Here is a 17,617-nt window from a genome sequence, read left to right as displayed (position 1 = left end):
TCTTGGTCCCAGAGGCCATCTCTGTGATGCATTGCCTGGCCCGTACCAGAGGGTGGTCATTTTTGCAAGTTGGCAATCAGTTTGCAGATGAGATGGCCAAGTGGGCTAGGGTCCTTGAGAGCTGACCAAAACACTCCTTATACTGTCGGCTAACACACCAAATGACTATTCTTCCTTAGTCACAGATGTTGAAATTGACATCTGTGTGGCTAGACCTGAAACCATTTTACCAGACAGACTGTGGGTCATGCCAGATGGGGGCCCCATTGCACCTAATGCAATTAGTGCACCTCCTGGGCCAGCAACTCTATGCCCCGGGACATATCGGAACCGAGGACCTTGTGCTAAAAGTTTGCCATGGTTTGCCCCTGGTGTTGATGCAGAGGCCAGTAGTCTGGTCTCTAGCTACCTTTCTTTTCAAAAGTTCAACTCCTTGAAGAAGAAAACTAATAAAAGTGGGGAGGTGACTATTTGACCACCTGCAGACTTTATTGAATTGTTAAAGTCTAAGGGTTGGTATGCAGAGAACAATTAAGCCATTGAGTAGAGGCCTTTTCAGCAGCATACCCTTCAGCAAACACAGCAGCAAGAGGTCTGACCACAGAGATTTGGCTTGTGATGTATTACTGGCTCTCACCAGGGGCCACACTTTACCACAGAAATAACTTATCACTCACAATCATCCGGGGGGCTAAGTAGCTAAAGAAGGAAGTTAAGGAGGCAGCTACGTGGTGCAGCTATGGCCCTGGATTCAGGAGTACCTAAGTTCAAATCCAGCCTCAGACACTTGACACTTACTAGCTGTGTGACCCTGGGCAAATCACTTAACCCCCATTGCCCTGCAAAAAAAAGAAAAAAAAAAGAAGGAAGTTAAGACTCTTTTTGGAAAACTATGAGAGGAAACACAGTTAAAATGTCCTCTGGTACTTCCCCTTGTTCCAGTAGACAGGATTGTGGATTGTCACCTTTTGAAATTCTGTTCAGTAGGCCTCCTTCTAGTACTTGGAGGTTGCACCCTCAGAGCCCAAGTCTGACCACAGGGAAGAAAGTCTGATAAGATATGTGATCTCTGTCCAGTTCCCTTTCCTAGGTCTGGAAGGAGGTAGCCTTGACACAAATTCTGCCTTTGGAAAGGTCAAAATTCAAACTCAAAAATTCATCTGGGTGAGAAGTGTGGATCTGTAACTTCAGGAAGACATTTAGTCTCTAGCCCTCTTGAAAAGGCCTTTTCAGATCCTGCTGACCAAACATACTGCCATGTGGATAACCTGTATACATCAGTCCCATGTGAAACCTGCTGTGATTGATCTCAGCTGAACAGAAGAAGCAACCTCTGATCAGTCTCTGGACCCAGCTAAACTTGGAAGCAACCTCAATAGCAATCATTGGTCCTTGGTTGCCTGTTTGACTGATAATTAGGGTCTAATACTTCCTCTACAATCTACCATGTATCTGGTTATTTTTTTTTCACTTTATGCCCTGATTTGTGCCCTTGGGGTCAGATGGCCAGGACTTGAATGACTATACTTTTGCAATCATTAAGGTAAACTTAAAGAAAATGTTAAATTGTGCTGCTATAGGCTGGAAAAATGATTTCTCTCACTCATTTACCTTTAGTTGGAATAAGATTGCTAACATTTCACAATTCTGTCCTTCTTTGAGCTTGAGCTATGTTACTAGACTGTTGGTACTGTGCTATGAACAAAACTGGACACAAGGGCAAGGAAATAGGGTATCAAATAGGATGCAAGTATACCTATCCCTGAAACAGAATGTGACTTAGGGAATGGAATGGTCTTCTGAGAATGCCTTAAGTTAGGAGGCCAGGCAAACACAAGTTGATTTTTTTAGCATAGCCCTACAAGGACTTTATTTCTTGTGTCACAACAAACCTTATTATTATCTTCCCCCCCAAATTGCAGAGACAATGAGGAATGGGAAGAGTTCTTTTTGGTCTCCAAGCACTTACCCTGCCTCTTAGAACCCATTTGTAGAACAAACATGAAGCCAGTCAAGTCTCTGCCACGTTTCCCCCTTTAGTGGGAACATTTGAAAGTGCCTTTTCCATTCTATTGCCCACATATAGGGTCAGACAAAGTTTAGCACTCTTCAGTAGAATGAATGAAGTTTTAGAGATTTGTGTTAATGAATCCATAGATGCTATGGAAGAACTTAGGCCAGAGGTCTATGACCTTGGAGACATGGCCTTACAGAACAGACCAGCTCTGGATTAACTCCTGGCAGAAGCAGGGCAGCAGTATTACACACAGGTTCCTGATAACTCTCCTAACATGTGCATCTGGACTTTCGTATTGTACATACAATACAAAAGGCCTGAAATGAGTTCCACTAGGATAGGAAAGAACACTGGTCTCCATGGCAGTGGTTAACTTCTTGGCTCCCCAATCTCTCATGCTTGAAATATCTGTTTGTGGTTCTCTTCTGCTGTTTTGTCATGGGGATTGTATGTTGCTTATGTTTACAGTGTCTACTGTAAGGCACTACTCTCAAGGCCTACTCCTAAATTACAGGCAGCTCAGATTAAGATGATTTGAAGACAGAGGAACGATATAGATCTATTTATGGTGCTACACCACCAATCACTATACTTTTGCCCTAATATGGAAGTTGTTTACTCCAATCTATAAAAACCAGCTCCATTTTAAATGGGGCTGGCTGCACTCTAACTGCTTGCTGCCGTGGTGGGCTAATAAAATACTTTCCCCTTTCTTTTCATGAGTTTGACTCATTGACCAGGGAAAGCCGCACCAATACTTCTTTCTTCTTGCCATCAAATGTCCACTCTTGGGAAGAAAATTAGCTTCTCTTTCATCTAGATTACAAACTCATTGGTAGAGGTCCCAAGAAGTTTGGTAGAAGATGAGTTTGGATTTTCCACCTGTACAAGAGTAGAGGACAAAAAAACGTGTTAATATTAAGTTGGAGTCTGGGAACTACGAAATCATAGAAAGCAGGCCAGAACTGGCCAGGTATCACTTTTAGGCTTAGGGCCTTTCTCTCTCCAAAAAGGGGACCTGATATTGTTCATCCTAAGGATTTGCAAAATCCCCTTCTGGATCCCATATGATTTCTTAGCTATTCAGGGTCCCTAAAGAGGTCCTGTAGGGATTAACCCTTAAAACAAAACAGGAGCAGTGAGATGGGGGAAGTGGAGTGTAGTGGGTAATCTTTCTACATATCTGAGATGGAGTGTCAGGCTCAAGGTTCCTGCATTCTCTGTCTCTCCTATTGCCACTATCTTGAGACTGTGAGATGGGAGGGGAGGGGATACTTTTTGCCCTCTTCGTATAAATTGCAAGTGTGGTGCCATTGGGAGCCTTCTAGTGATCAGTAGCAGTAGCAGCACATTCACACCAATCATTTAGTGGGTAACAAAAGAGACTTGAAGGAAACCAGGAAAGTCGGGAAGTAGAGATGAGGGATACAGAACATTCCATACATGGAGGACAGCCTGTGAGAATTGTGTGAGGGAGGTCACTTTAACTGAATTGTAGAACACAATGGAGGAAACTAAGGGCTAAGACCAGAAAGGTAGAAAAAGGTCAGTTTATGAAGGTCTTTATGTGGAAATTTATTTTGATTTGGGGACCCTACCTTTGGGCTGAGATTAGAAAGCCTTAGGCCCTCAGGGTCTCTTCTGTGTGGGAGGTGCTGGTGCCCCTCCCCCTCTGCTTCAGCTGAGCCCAAAAGCCCCATGGGCTAAGATGCCAAGTCAGACAGCTGGGGGAGAAAGTCCCAGTTCCGTCTGCCCTGAGCAGATCTATCTGAGAGATCCTGGGCTTGTCCAGGCTGGGCTCTGGTGTAGCCTGCTGTGCTGAGGCACGTGATGCTCAAGCATCCCCCCCAGCCCCAGCTGCAGCCCTGGCTGGTGGATTAGCTTGGGGTCTGTGGGGTTGCAAAAAGCCCTGAGATTTGAGTGGAGAAAAAGAAAATATATATAGACCTGGGAGTTAGACTCAGGGGGACTGACAAGATTAGAAGGGAGGCCGAAGGACTAGGAGGAGAGAGTACTGACAAGATTGGAGAGGAACGGACAGAAAGGGGCTACAAGGAGGGAACGGAGACTAGAGATGCTGGAAGGAGGCCAGAAGATTAAGAGGAAAGTTAGAAGAAAGTAGCTGAGCAGTGAAAGTAGAGCATACCCTAAGGCAAGAGGCAGCAGTGGCCCTTATTGTATTAAAAAAGTTCCAGGCAAAAAAGGTGGGAAGAGACCAAAGGAACGCAGTCAGGTTGTACATTTTATTTCCCTGTATTCTTAATTTAAATACTATCTCATAAATAAACTCTGCTTTGATTATTTAGTTAAGAGGCTTCTTAAAATTTTGCTTATCAATTTGGGAGCAGTGTGGTAGAACTTTATAAACGGCCCATATTAAATTAATAACAGTCAGATAGCCAGTTAGTCAAAAGTCCCCAGATTAAGTACCCCAGTCAGATTAGTCCCCCCAAATTAGGCCAGTTAGCAAAAATATTTCTACATTTAAAAGCCAGAGGACTTTTTTGTTTGTTTGTTTTTGGTGAGGCAATTGGGGTTAAGTGACTTGCCCAGGGTCACACAGCTAATAAGTGTCAAGTGCCTGAGGTCAGATTTGAACTCAGGTCCTCCTGAATGCAGGGCCAGTGCTCTATCCACTGCGCCACCTAGGTGCCCCTAAAACCAGTGGATTTTATATTGAGCCACTGGTGTTTATTGAATAGGGAGGATTCTACCACATGTGACAGTAGGGAACAGAATCTCAAGTGTGGATGTATAGGGGGGTGTGGGTGTGAGTGTGTGAGTTTGTGGGGTTGTATGTGTTTAGAGGGTTTCTTGTCAAAGGCTACTGGAGCAGCTTTTAGAGCAAGGAGGAAGTCAGTTTCATTCAAGATCCGACCTATGGGGACTTAACTGGAGTTGCCCCTGGGGACACACAGAAAGAAGACCCAGGTGGAATCAGCTACATTCCTTTTGTATGATGGGAGACCCCAGACAGAAGGATATTAGAACTCTCTGGGTCAACCTGAGAGGAGGCAAGAAACCCCAAATGAACTCTAACTGGAAAGATACTTACCTTTGTGGGTTTCTGCACTGTGTAATAAATTGTATTTGGGGATTCTTCCTTCTGAGGATTGGGGACAGTTGCCTGTAAAAGATTATCACAAGTCACAGTCATTAGGCTAGCCTGTAATACAAGTCCATATTTTTCCTTTATCTTTCCTTTTCCCTTCCCAGGTAGCCATCTATCCAGACCTCAGATCAAGGCTCAGTTCTACCCAATGCATTGTCTCAGTGCAGGGCAAGGATTGGAGAAAGGGAAGGGCAGTATTTTTTTAAACCATAGAAAAGAGCCAATCCATGGTCAAAACCACCTCACATCCTCCTCATCTTGGTCCCCAGTGGAGAGAGATCAAGCTAAGCTTACCTTGGGCATGATTTCATCATAGACTCGGTTATCTACATGTGGAAAAGGGTCCTTAGTTGGGACCTGAGAAGTGGAGGATGAATCAGCATCTACAATATACCAAATTCACAGAATCATGGCATGTTAGAGACCGGTAGGAACCTTAGAGATAGTCCACTGTGTCCTCACTTTTTATAGGTGAGGGAATGGATGCCTAGTAAAGGAAGGTGATTTCTCAAAGGAAGAAGGTTGAGTTTCCCAGTGAGCCAGCCCTTAGTCTCAACATACTGAGCCAGCAGTCTAATTGGGTTAAACCATTTCCCACATCCACAGACTAACAGAGGAACCCTGACACTCTCAAAAGAGATGAAGCATAGGGATGGAGGGAGAGAGCTCTGGGAGCTATAGAGATCTTAATGGATACCCCAGAGTAACCTCTCGTGTTGGGAGAAGCACAGAATCATTGGGATGAATGTGGGACTATCATTTTCTGACCTTTATCACCTATAAAGTCAGACAGTTATCCAGCAGTCCCTCCCAGTGATTAAATTAATAACACATATAGTTAATAAAATAATACTTAGCACTTTATTACTAGTAATCTTATGAGCTATGCAGTATATTGATGTCCACATTTTAGAGATGAAAAAACAGGCCTAACAAGGTAAACTAACTTGCTTATGGTCAGTTATTAAATGCCAAAGCTGTGATTTAAACCTAGGATTTCTGAATCCAAGTCTAGAAATCTTTCCAATATAGTACATGATACTACTCTGAGTTTTGTGAGTCTTTTTTCTTGTTGTTTTGTCAATTACTCATGTCTGACTCTCTGTGACCCCATTTAGTGTGTTTTTTTAAATCAACATTTTTGTTTAAAGTTTTGAGTTATGTATTCTATCCCTCCCTCCATCGCCTCCCCTCTCCCTGAAGTGGTAAGCAATCAGATATAGATTATACATGTGGAATTATGTGAAACATTACAATATTAATCATTTTATATAAGAAGATTCAAATAAAAGGAAAAAATGAAAGAAGGAAAGAAAGTGGAAAATAGCAAGGCTTCAGTCTGTATTCAATCTTTATCATTTTTTTTCTCTGGGGGTGGATAGTGTGCTTCATCATTAGTTCTATAGGATTGTCTTAGATTATTGCATTGCTGAGAAGAGCTAAGTCATTCACAGTTCTTCACTGAACAATATTGCTGTTACCATGTACAACATTCTCCTGGTTCTGTTCATTTTACTATACATCAGTTCATATAAGTCTTTCCAGGTTTTTCTGAAATCACCCTGCATGTCATATCTTATAGCATAATAATTTTCCATTACATATTCCATAGCTTATTTAGCCATTCTCCAATTGATGGACATCCCTTTGACGTTCAATTCTCAGCCACCACAAAAAGAGCTACTAGAAATATTTTTGTACAAATAGGTTGTTTCTCTTTTTTGGGATGTCTTTGGGATACAAACCTAGCAATGGTATGGCTGGATCAAAGAGTATGCACAGTTCTATAGCCCTTTGGGCATAGTTCCAAATTGCTCTCCAGAATGGTTGGATCAGTTACAACTCCATCAACAGTCAATTAGTGTCCAAGTTTTCCACATCCCCTTTAATATACAAATTTCCCTTTTTTGTCATATAAGCTATTCTGATAGGTATGAAGTGGTACCTCAGAATTGGTTTAATTTGCATTTCTCTGCTCAATAGTGATTTAGAGTACTTTTTCATATGACTATAGATAGCTTTGATTTCTTTGTCTGAACTGCCTGTTCATATCCCTTTTTTGGTTGTTGTTGTTTGTTTGTTTTTTTTTTTGGTGAGGCAATTGGGGTTAAGTGACTTGCCCAGAGTCACACAGTTAGTAAGTATCAAGTGTCTGAGGCCAGGTTTGAACTCAGGTCCTCTTGACTCCAGGGTCAGTGCTCTATCCACTGTGCCACCTAGCTGCCCCATATCCTTTGACCATTGGGGAATGACTTGTATTTTTATGAATTTGACTTGGGTGTCTATAGAGTTGAGAAATGAGGCCTTTGTCAGAGATATTTGTTGCAAAACTTCTTTCCCAGTTTTCTGCTTTCCTTATAATTTTGGTTGCATTGGTTTTGTTTGTTTGAAAGCTTTTAAATTTTATATAGTCTAAATTTTCTGTTTTACATTCTGTAATGCTCTCTATATCTTCTTTCTTCCTAAATTTGTCCTTTCTCCATAAATCTGCATAAAAATTTCTCTGGAGAATAGGAGTTGTGAGTGGAAAAAGTTTAAGAAGCCCTGCTCTAACTACTGCATCGCCAAGTTGCCCACTTAACTAGATCAGTGTTGCAGAGAATCAGAATGTTGGAGTTGGAAGGGACCTCCGAAGCCATCTAGCCTAGTCTATGTCCAAACAAACTCATCATCTGAAATGTCATCATCATGGAGATTGACACAGCTTCCATACTTAATGCTTCCTTGGAAGCCTCATTTGTCTCTTCTCTCTGATTAGAGAGCTGGGGGACAGGGTGGGGCAGAGGAATAAATGATTTCCAAAGCCTCCCTTTTTAGAGAAGGCTTAGAATTTTCCAGCTAACTTCATTTCCCATCAGCTACTCTCCTTGTTTTTGAGCCCATGAATATCATCTTGCGCCTCATCATGTCACTTTACCTGGCTCCTGGACCCTCTCTCCTTTTCAGCTTCCTTTCATATATTGTCTTTCCCCATTAGATTATATGCTTCCTAAGGGCAAGGACTGTTTTTCTTTTTCCTATTTGTATCCCAGCACTTACCACAGTGCCTGTGGACAGCTAGGTGGCACAGTGGGTAGTGTGCTGGGCCTGGATTCATGAAGACTCATCTTTCTGAGTTCAAACCTGGCCTTATACATTTACCAGCTATGTGACCCTGGCCTAGTCACTTAACCCTGTTTGCCTCAGCTTCCTTATCTGTAAAATGAGCTGGAGAAGAAAATGGTAAATTATTCCAGTTTCTTTGCCAAGAAAAAACCCAAATGGTGTCATGAAGGGTTGGACATTATTAAATAAACAACATAATACCCAGAGAGGACCCCACCCCTTGCTTACCAACACTTAAGTAATTGAAGCCAAAGGTTAGTGTTCTAAGAATATAACACTAATATGTACATACTGGTTTCCCCTATAAATCTAAACCAGTGAGCTAACACTTTGATAATATCTTATCATTTCCAGCATCCTGCAGAGATAAGAATGTTGCTAGATGTTGCAAACCCATATCTGAGAGCTGCATATCTCTAGCTCTCTCCTTGCATGACACAGTTACGTTGTACTGAGTAACAGTTTGTGATATCCCATAACTTCCTTCACTTAATTTTTAACTATAGCTTAGTTGGAAATAGCTTGTAAAGAGAATCCACTTGACTGATGGTGGAAATGCCAGTCTACTCATTTTTCCCTGATGTGACTTGTAATAGCAATGAAGTTTCTTCCTGACCCTTACCTTAAATTGTGTTGGGAAGTGTAGGTTTTTCCCATAACATTAGTAAGTTCTTTCCAGCTCAGTGGTAATGTGTGTGAACATGTAAAATGAGATGAATATAATAGAAAGGCCATGGAAGGTAAAGGGAAATATGGGAGGGCATGATTCCCCTGGGCCCTAGGGACCTCTCTCTACTCTTCCTCTCAAGGAAATCAAAATCTAAGCCAAGAAAGAAGAGAATATCTTTCTTCCTACTGCCCCAGACCCATACCTTTTTTTCTCTTGTGTTGTAGCCATATCCCAAGAGCAATCATTACCAGGAAAGGCAGCAATATAAACCAGAGTAGATGAGAGGACTTTGACCTTCCTGAAAGGAAAAGAGGGTACAAGTGGCAGGGGAACTTCGTGAATAACAAAGCACAGCAAAGCAAAACAAAGCAAAGCAAAAACTAGACTCCTCACTGGACAGACCTAGGGAGTTAGTGGGCTCACTTGAATCCAGGGTTGTTGTTTTTTTTTGCCAGAGTCATGTTCTACTCTAAGGTTCAGGAAAGAGCTTCCCTAGGGAGACTGGGAATGCAATCTCCTGTAGAGACTGTGATGTCACTCTCCTGGAAATCTAGATTATAAATTCTTCATCTTTATTTGTAATTTTAGTTATGTCACTCCCTTGTTCAAAAATCTTCAGTGGCTCCCTATTACCTAATAAGTAAAATGTAAACTTCTTTACCTGGCATTCAAGATCCTCTACAATCTGCCCCACCTCTCCACTTTGCAATATTTATCTCATATCTGTGTAGTATACTTTCAGCCAAATGGGACAACTATTCTGTCTCTGTTTGGAATCATTTGGACCTAGAATCAAATTCTGTCTCCATATTTTACCAGTCGCCAAACCTCTCCCACTATGGCCCCTGGGACCTAGTCTACCTATTCCCAAAGTGGGAAAAATCAAACAATATTCAAGTCTATGTCATTTCTTGCTAGGAAGAGTGTGACAATCTACTGGCTATTAAGCTTTCTTCTCTCTGTATACCTGTTTCAGGGTCAAAGGTTGAAGAGGCTAAAATGTCCTTCCTCCATTTCTCACTTTTTTTTTTTGGTGGGACAATGAGGTTTAAGTGACTTGCCCAGGGTCACACAGCTCGTAAGTGTCGTGTCTGAGGCTGGATTTGAACTCAGGTCCTCCTGAATCCAAGGCCAGTGCTTTATCCACTGCACTACCTAGCTGCCCCATTTCTCACTCTTTTGTCCCCAACCACTTCAACCATATTTTCCCTGACTTCCCTTATTACTTTGGCTTTGCCTTTTGTTATGCTCCCTTGAATTTCTTTTGTTAATAAAATTCTCTTCATATTACACCTCTTCCTCTTAAACTCCTCCCCCCCCCCCACTGATCAAGGCATGTAGGTGGTGGAGTGAATAGAGTACTGAGCTTAGAGTCAGAAAGACCTGCATTCAAATTTGGCCTCAAATACATACTAGTTGTGTACTAGTATCAGTCACTTCTTTTTCTCTTTGCCTCAGTTTCCTCAACTGTAAAATGTAGATAATAACATCATCTACCTTCCAGGGTTATTGTGAGGATTAAGTAAGGTATCTGTAAGATGCTTAGTACAGTGCCCAGCAGGGAGTAGAAATTTCCCTTCCCTTTATAGAAACCTGGCTCCAAGAAATGTTTACTTTCTTGGTCACCCTTTCCAGTACTTCAGTGCTGTCCTTCATTCAATTAAATTCATTTAAAGTTTTGAGTTCCAAATTCTATCCCTCTCTCATTTCCTCCCTCCCTAGGTGGAAAGCAGATTCAGGCTATATATGTGCAATTATCAATTCAATTCAATTCAAGAAGCCTTGATCAAGTTCTTACTATGCTAATTTTATGCCAGGCACTGGGCCAGGTGCTAGGGATACAAAATGATGAAACATCCTCTTTGCAAAGAACATACATTCTACTGGGGGAGATAGCATGTACATACACAATAATTTCAGACTGTAACCCATGATCACTATCATGTTCTGTGAACTCACAAGGCTAAGTTTGATGTTGGTACTGCCCTAAAATGATCATTGTTTCTCTTATACTAATTATGTCCCTACCCAACATTTACTCAGCAGAATCTCAAAATATAATATAGATACGAAATAGAGTTTAGCTTCTCATATTGGAGAAGTAGTATGGTGTAGTAAAGAGTCACCAGTGAAGATATGAAGAAATGGCTTTAAGTTCTGTAGTTACTACATCTGACCTGTAGTAATTTGTACATGTTGTCTCCCCCATTAGAATATTAGGTCCTTATGGTCAGGAACTATTCTCCCCTCCTTTTTTCTGTGTATCCCCAGCACTTAGCACAGTGCCCAGCATATAGCATGTGCTTAATAACTGCTGAATGGTTGATTGATTGGCTGTGTGATCCTGTGCAAGTCACTTGGTTTTTCAGTATTTTAGGCAATTCTCTAAGACTATAAGTTTGAGAGAAGGTTCCAACCTGCATTGATAGAGGAAGGATCACTTGCCTGGGAATCCTTTGTACCTATGTGATGTACCCTATCTCTATAGTCCACATTTAGGTTTCCATAAATGTGGGTAACAAAGTCCCCAGTTCAAATAGGAATTCAGAAGGTAACAAATAGTAGCTGGTATTTGTTGTTCATTTGTTCAGTTGCATCCAACTTTATGTAACCCCATGGACTTCTATCCATGGGATTTTCTTGGAAAAGATCGTGGAGCAGTGTGTCATTTCCTTCTTCAGTATGGTCCCCATTTTACAGACAAGGAACAGGGGAAATAGAGGCTAAACAACTTGCCCAGTATCACGCAGCTACCAAGTGTCTGAGGCCAGATTTGAACTCAGATTTTCCTGGCTCCAGGCCCAGTGTTTTATCCACTATACCACCTAGCTGCCCCAGTATTGGGTATAGGGTAGATTTAATTTCACCCCACAGAAAATGCAGAAAGAACAAAGGACTCACAGGAGTCCATAAGTAAATGCAGAAAACATTATGATAGTCCATAAACAATCAGTATAATTTTTCCACAGTGAGTCCTACTTTTTAACCTGAGTCTTAAAGTTCTTTTAACCTGGAACTACTTTATGGTTTGTACTCCTCTCAAAAGGGGACAGAAAAAGAGACAGGGAGGAGTTTGCATACCCCTTGTTTCTCAGAGCCATCTTCAGAGCTGCTATTTGCTTTCTTGACTCAGCAATCTCTCCATTCAGCTTCATTCAATCTGGATATTTCACTGTATTCAGATCCTGGTTGCTGTTATCTACTAGCCACTAAGTCTTTTTTAATCATCACTCAAGGAGTTAACAGCTCCCTTCCTTTGTACTTGGAGACTTCAACACCATATTCATAAAACCTCAAACAGATGGGCATCCCAATTCCTTGACTTCCTTTTCTTCTATGATCTGCACCTTCATTCTATCTCACCTACACATTCCTTGATGTCATCATAACTTACAGATGCTCCATCTTCATGCTCTAGAGTACTGAAATTCGTCTCTCAGGTCATAACCTCTTATCTTTCCATCTCTCCTGTTTCATTCATCTTATAAGTGCTACTCATCCTTATTGTGGACTCCTGTCATTTTGCCTGTCCATCACTCTTGCTCTGGTCAAATTTTCCTCCCTTCACAACCTTCACCATATAATTAATCCCATCAAACCTACACTCTTCTTTACCCTTTAATCTCTTGCTACCTTATCTTATTTACCACTTAGCTTTTTCCAAAACTTGACCCTGGGTTGATTCCATCATCAGCTTCACCCCACCCCCCAATCCTAGTGCTGCTAAATATTGCTTGAAGAAGTCACAGGACTGTGCTGACTGGGTACACTACAAATTTATATTATCTAAGATCTATTGGGCCCTAATTGTTGATCACCAATCCTTTTACTCTTATCTTAGTGAATCTCTATTTAATTTCTCACAGGGTTGTTCCAAACCTTGTCTTCCCTAGATCTGTCTAAATGGTCCTCCCTTGTTTACTCCCAGGAAAGGTCTTTGCTTCATACTTTACTGAAAAAATAGTGGCTATCTATAATGAATTTCTTCTTCTTCTAACTCTACAGCTTAATACCCTCAACATCACCTCTCTGCTCCCACCACTCATTCTCTCTTCTTTTTTTCCCCAGTATTAGAATACGACTTGGCCCTGCTCCTTGCCTTGGTCAAACTGACTACTTAGGTCCCTGAGCTTTTCCCTTCTGATCTCTTCCAGGAGCTTTCCCCTTCATCAACTTCTCTCTTTTTCTAATTTTTAATCTCTGGTTCTTTTCTTGATGCCTATAAAATTATGCAGCTCTTCTCTATAATTATAAAACCTTCATTCAACACTGCCTTCCCCTCTAGCTATTATACTATATCTTTACACCAATTTACAACTAAAAAAACATTCTCTGTTTCTACTTACTCACCAGTTATTCACTATCTAAGCTTTGTTTTTTGACTCAACCACTCAGCTAAGATTGCTCCCTCCAAGATTACCAATGACCTTTTAGTTGCTAAACAAAATGGACTGTTTTTCAGTCTTCATTATCCATGACCTCTTTGCAATCTGAACACTGTTGAGTATTCCTTCTTTCTAGATTCTTTCTCCTACTTGAATTTTGCTGTTTTTTCCCCGGTTTTTCTTCTTCTCTGTATGACTACTCCTCATTATTCATGTTCTATCCCCTAAGCACAGATATATCCTAGAGATTTGACATAGGTACTATTTTTAAAAATAATAAACATTTTTATTTATAGTTTTGAGTTCCAGATTTTATTCCTCATTCCCTCCTCACCTCTCTGAGGCAGTAAGCAATCAGATATGGTTGTACGTGTGCAATTATGTAAAACATTCCCATATTAGTCATTATCTTTTCCTTATATATGCTCAACTCCCATGAATTCAATTCTAATTTTTATGCAGATGATTTTTATCTTTTTCTAGTCTTTATCTCTTACCTAAATTTTAAACCCATAGCATCAACTGCCTACTGAACATTACCTGGATTACCCCCAGGCAGATATAATTCAACACTTTCCAAACAGAAATTGTTATTATTATCTCTAAACCCACCCCTCATCTGGCACCTCTATTTTTCTCAAGGGTACCATCAATCTGCTAGTCACTCAGGTTCTCAAATTCAGAAGAATCTTTACCTCATTCTTCTGCCTCACTCCCCCACACCCAATCATTTGACAAGTCTTGTATATTTTGTCTGCACAACATCTCATTTTTTTCTTCTCTGCATTCAAATGGCCACCCTCTCCATTCAGGATCTTATTACCTCTTACCTGAATATTTGTAAGAGCTTTTAAAATCGTCGCCCTCCTTCCAATCACTTTCCTCGCCAATCCATCCTAAACACAGTCAACAAAGTGATATTTCTATAACCTGGGTCTGATCATGTCATACCACCCTCACCCCCTTCAGTGACTCTCAGTAGATTCTCTCTAGGATAAAATGCAAAATCCTTAGTCTGGCATTTAAAGTTCTTCACAATTTAACTCATTTACCTTTCTAGACATCTTATATCATTGCCTTTCATATATGCTATATTTCAGCCCTAAATAGACCTATTTGCTATTCCCCAAACTTGAGATTCCCATCTCTGTGCCTTTGAATAGATTGTCTCCCATGCTTGTGATATGTTCTCTCTTCACCTGAATTTTCTAGTTTCTTTGAAGGCTCACCTTGGGTGCTATTGCCTATGGGAGTCCTTGCATAATCTTTGATTTTCCTAGTTGTTAATGCCCCCTCCGTATATTTACCCTTTTAAGTTCTCTATTTACTTATTTGCATATGTTTTATATCTCTCAAAGAAAATATACTTCTTGAGGCCAGGAACAACTTTTCTTTTTCTTTGTAAGTGCTTAGCATACTGCCTTGCATATTGTATGCAATTAATACATGCTTCTTGATTAATTACTCAAATCTGTTAGCCTTAATTTCCTAAGTATTTATCTTCTAGTACTGTGGGGATTAAATGCAACAACACATGCAAAGTAATTTGCAAGCTTTAAAGCATGATAATAAAATTGGTTCTTAATAAATTCATCTTTTACATGCATACTTTAAAGGATAGTTCAATTTCTACCTCCTCCATGAAGTCTTCTTAAACCCATCTTAAAAAATAACCTTCCTGCTAAGACTTTAGGGAGCATTTTGATTTATACTTCTTCAATGTACTTATCATATATTATTATACTTATCTGTATTAGTATAACCCCTACTAGAATGCAAGTTTCATGAGGGTCAAGGACTATGCCTTCTTTTTTTAGTACATAAGGCAGTACCTAGTAGGCCCTAATAAATTTGTTGAGTTAAATTGAAATGAAAGGTACTTGTGACCTTGACTGCATTTGATTTCTGTCTTCATTGGGTTCTATCTTGAAACTGCTCAAAGACCAGACCTTCTGAGGCCTACTTCCTGAAGCTGCTTAGGATGTTTCCTGAACCTTTTGGAAAGAAGGGACAGATGATTACCTTCACAGGGATGTTGAATAAGTATGGATTCAGAATTGTTGCTGACAGGGTTTGTGACTGTGCAGGTGTAATTTATGGGAACATCCCCAGGTCTTTGGAAGATGAAAAGCATAGATCTTCCACTGGACTCAACAGCTTGTTCTCCCAGAGGAGTCCACTGGTACTTCACATCGTCTCCTCCCTCCTCCACTAAGCATGTCAAAGTGATGTTACAGGTCTTGTTCTCAGAGGCTATGGCACTCTGGGAAATTGTTGGTGGTGCCAGTCGTCCTATAGGATAGAATAATACAAAGCATAAGGATGAGACTATAATGAAACCACCTTCTTGATAAACTTTGTTAGTTTTTCCAATTTTGAACTCTTTAGAAGTCAGTCTTGAGAATCACTCTTGCTAAAGTGACCTGCATCCAAGGCAAACAGATAAAGACTTAGGAATCATTTTTTACCAAAGTGGTAATGAATGAGGTTGCTAAGTGGGAAAAGCAAAGGGACAAAAGAGGACCAAGGACAGAACCTTGGGAATGCCCATATTGAAAGGTAAAGAATAACAAGGAAAGTTACTGAAGAGAACAGCATATTTAGGGAAGTAAGATGAAAACTGACAAAATATCTTGTTTTTTTTTTTTTTCTATAAGGGACGAGAAAGTACCAGGAAGAGGAAATTTTAGGATCATGGAAATGATCAACAACATATATTGCAAAGAGTTCAAGGAGGAAGAAGAGTGAAAAAAGCCTTGGAATCTGGCATTTATAAAGTCATTGAAAACTTTAGAGAGGACAGTTGGAGTAGAGTCATTAGCATTTAAGCAATGTTATAAAGGGTTGAGAAGGTGAGTGGTAAGGAAGAAGAGCCATTAGGTATAGACAGCACTTTTCAGAAGTTTAGCAGTGGATAGTAGGAGACTAATGGTATGGTAGCTGGATAAAATACAAGGGTTAAGGAAAGGTGTTTTTAAAGGTTAGGGAGACATGAAAATATTTACAGGCAAATGGGAAAGAGCCAATAGTGAAAGATGCAAGGGCAAAAGATGGACCTGCCTGAAGACAAGACCCATGTCCTTTCTACCCCTCTTTTCCCCATACTCTCTAGTATGGTGCCAAGGTCTCTTATTGATAGCCACTGAATGGTCCAGGGAACACTTGATGGAACACTTTAGTATTCTTGGAAAAGAACCCAGTAGAACAAGACAGAGCTAAGTCAGGAAATCCCATTTCTTTTCCTAGTTTTGCCACCATGTATGTGACCTTAGGCAAATCACCTCACTTCTCTGGGCCTCAGTCTCCTTGGATGAAAAATGAGGGGTTGGACTAGAGGGTCTCTTTGGTCTCTTTCAGCCCAAATATTCTATGAGTCCACAACTATAGTCTTACTGTAGACATGCAGGATATAGTTCTTGGTGTTGGTGCTGGTAGTGGCAGTTTTAAGGTCCTGAAGATTGATGTCAGCTTTGTAATTTCCAGCATCTTCCATCTTCAGGGGACTAATCTCTAAGTTGTAAGTGTTGTTTGGGACATTCAGTCGTCCCCTATAATTTTGATGGGTTGTAATAATCTTGACTGATGTTGCTTCTGGTTGTACAAGGGCAACGGATGTATGGGAAAACCAGTTAATGTTATCAAGTTTCTTTCCAGTTGGTATTTCTATGGGCAGAATAGCAGACTCTCCCAGAATCCCTGTCACCATTATTGAATCATTTTTCTCTCTGGAGGCTCTTGACCCTGTAGAAACAAAAAGGAAGCTGTAATAGCAATTAAAGTTGATTCCTAAACCATAGCATTCCCTTAGCACCAACACTCCATGATTTAGGATAAGTCCTATAGATGCCAATGTAAAAGTAAATGGGGAGCCTAATGAGTTTCCAATCATTGGAGTTCTTAAAATAGATGTATAATGACAACGTTTGGGAGAAGTTGTACTGGGAATTTGCTTGGGTATAGGTTTATTATATCAACTCTGAGATTCTGTTAGTCTTCTTAGCCCCACCTCATTTAATCCCTTGAGAAGACACCCTATTGTGGAATTACCTTCTAACCTCTCTTCTCCAGGAATACTTTCAGTGTTGGGGACTCTAAGGATTTTCTACATAAAAATTTGTGTGATATCAGTTTCTTAAATACAGTTCACATTTGTTGGTGTGGAAAGTCTTTCTAACAATTCAGACATAGGTCTACTATAATTCAATAGATAAATCCTAGAGACCTAGAGAATGGTTGATAATCAGTCAAGTGTCAGAGGTGGACTTTGAATTCACATCTTCCTGATTCCACTTCCATTACTCTCACTCTCTCTCTCTCTCTCTCTCTCT

General features: G+C 40.5%; 1 protein-coding gene across 2 annotated transcripts in view; it reads right to left on the bottom strand.

The window, feature by feature from the left end:
* Nucleotides 1-1,171: 1,171 nt before the first annotated feature.
* Nucleotides 1,172-17,617, bottom strand: part of LOC122726766 (SLAM family member 5-like) — a 42,846-nt gene continuing 26,400 nt past the window's right edge. The window contains exons 2-8 of one of the 2 annotated variants that reach the window (XM_043964707.1): nt 16,683-17,030; nt 15,312-15,581; nt 14,120-14,185; nt 9,107-9,202; nt 5,424-5,512; nt 5,073-5,144; nt 1,172-2,899 (exon numbers count right to left, since the gene is read on the bottom strand). In XM_043964707.1, coding sequence (XP_043820642.1) covers nt 2,834-2,899; nt 5,073-5,144; nt 5,424-5,512; nt 9,107-9,202; nt 14,120-14,185; nt 15,312-15,581; nt 16,683-17,030 — 1,007 coding nt within the window. In that variant the 3' untranslated portion in view covers nt 1,172-2,833. The remainder of the gene's footprint in view (nt 2,900-5,072; nt 5,145-5,423; nt 5,513-9,106; nt 9,203-14,119; nt 14,186-15,311; nt 15,582-16,682; nt 17,031-17,617) is intronic. The other variant, XM_043964708.1, reaches the window with a different exon arrangement.

The sequence above is a fragment of the Dromiciops gliroides genome, chromosome 4 (assembly GCF_019393635.1).
Source record: "Dromiciops gliroides isolate mDroGli1 chromosome 4, mDroGli1.pri, whole genome shotgun sequence".
NCBI lineage: Eukaryota > Metazoa > Chordata > Mammalia > Microbiotheria > Microbiotheriidae > Dromiciops > Dromiciops gliroides.
Note: the sequence above shows the minus strand (reverse complement) of the source record. Positions and strands in the feature narration are given on the sequence as shown.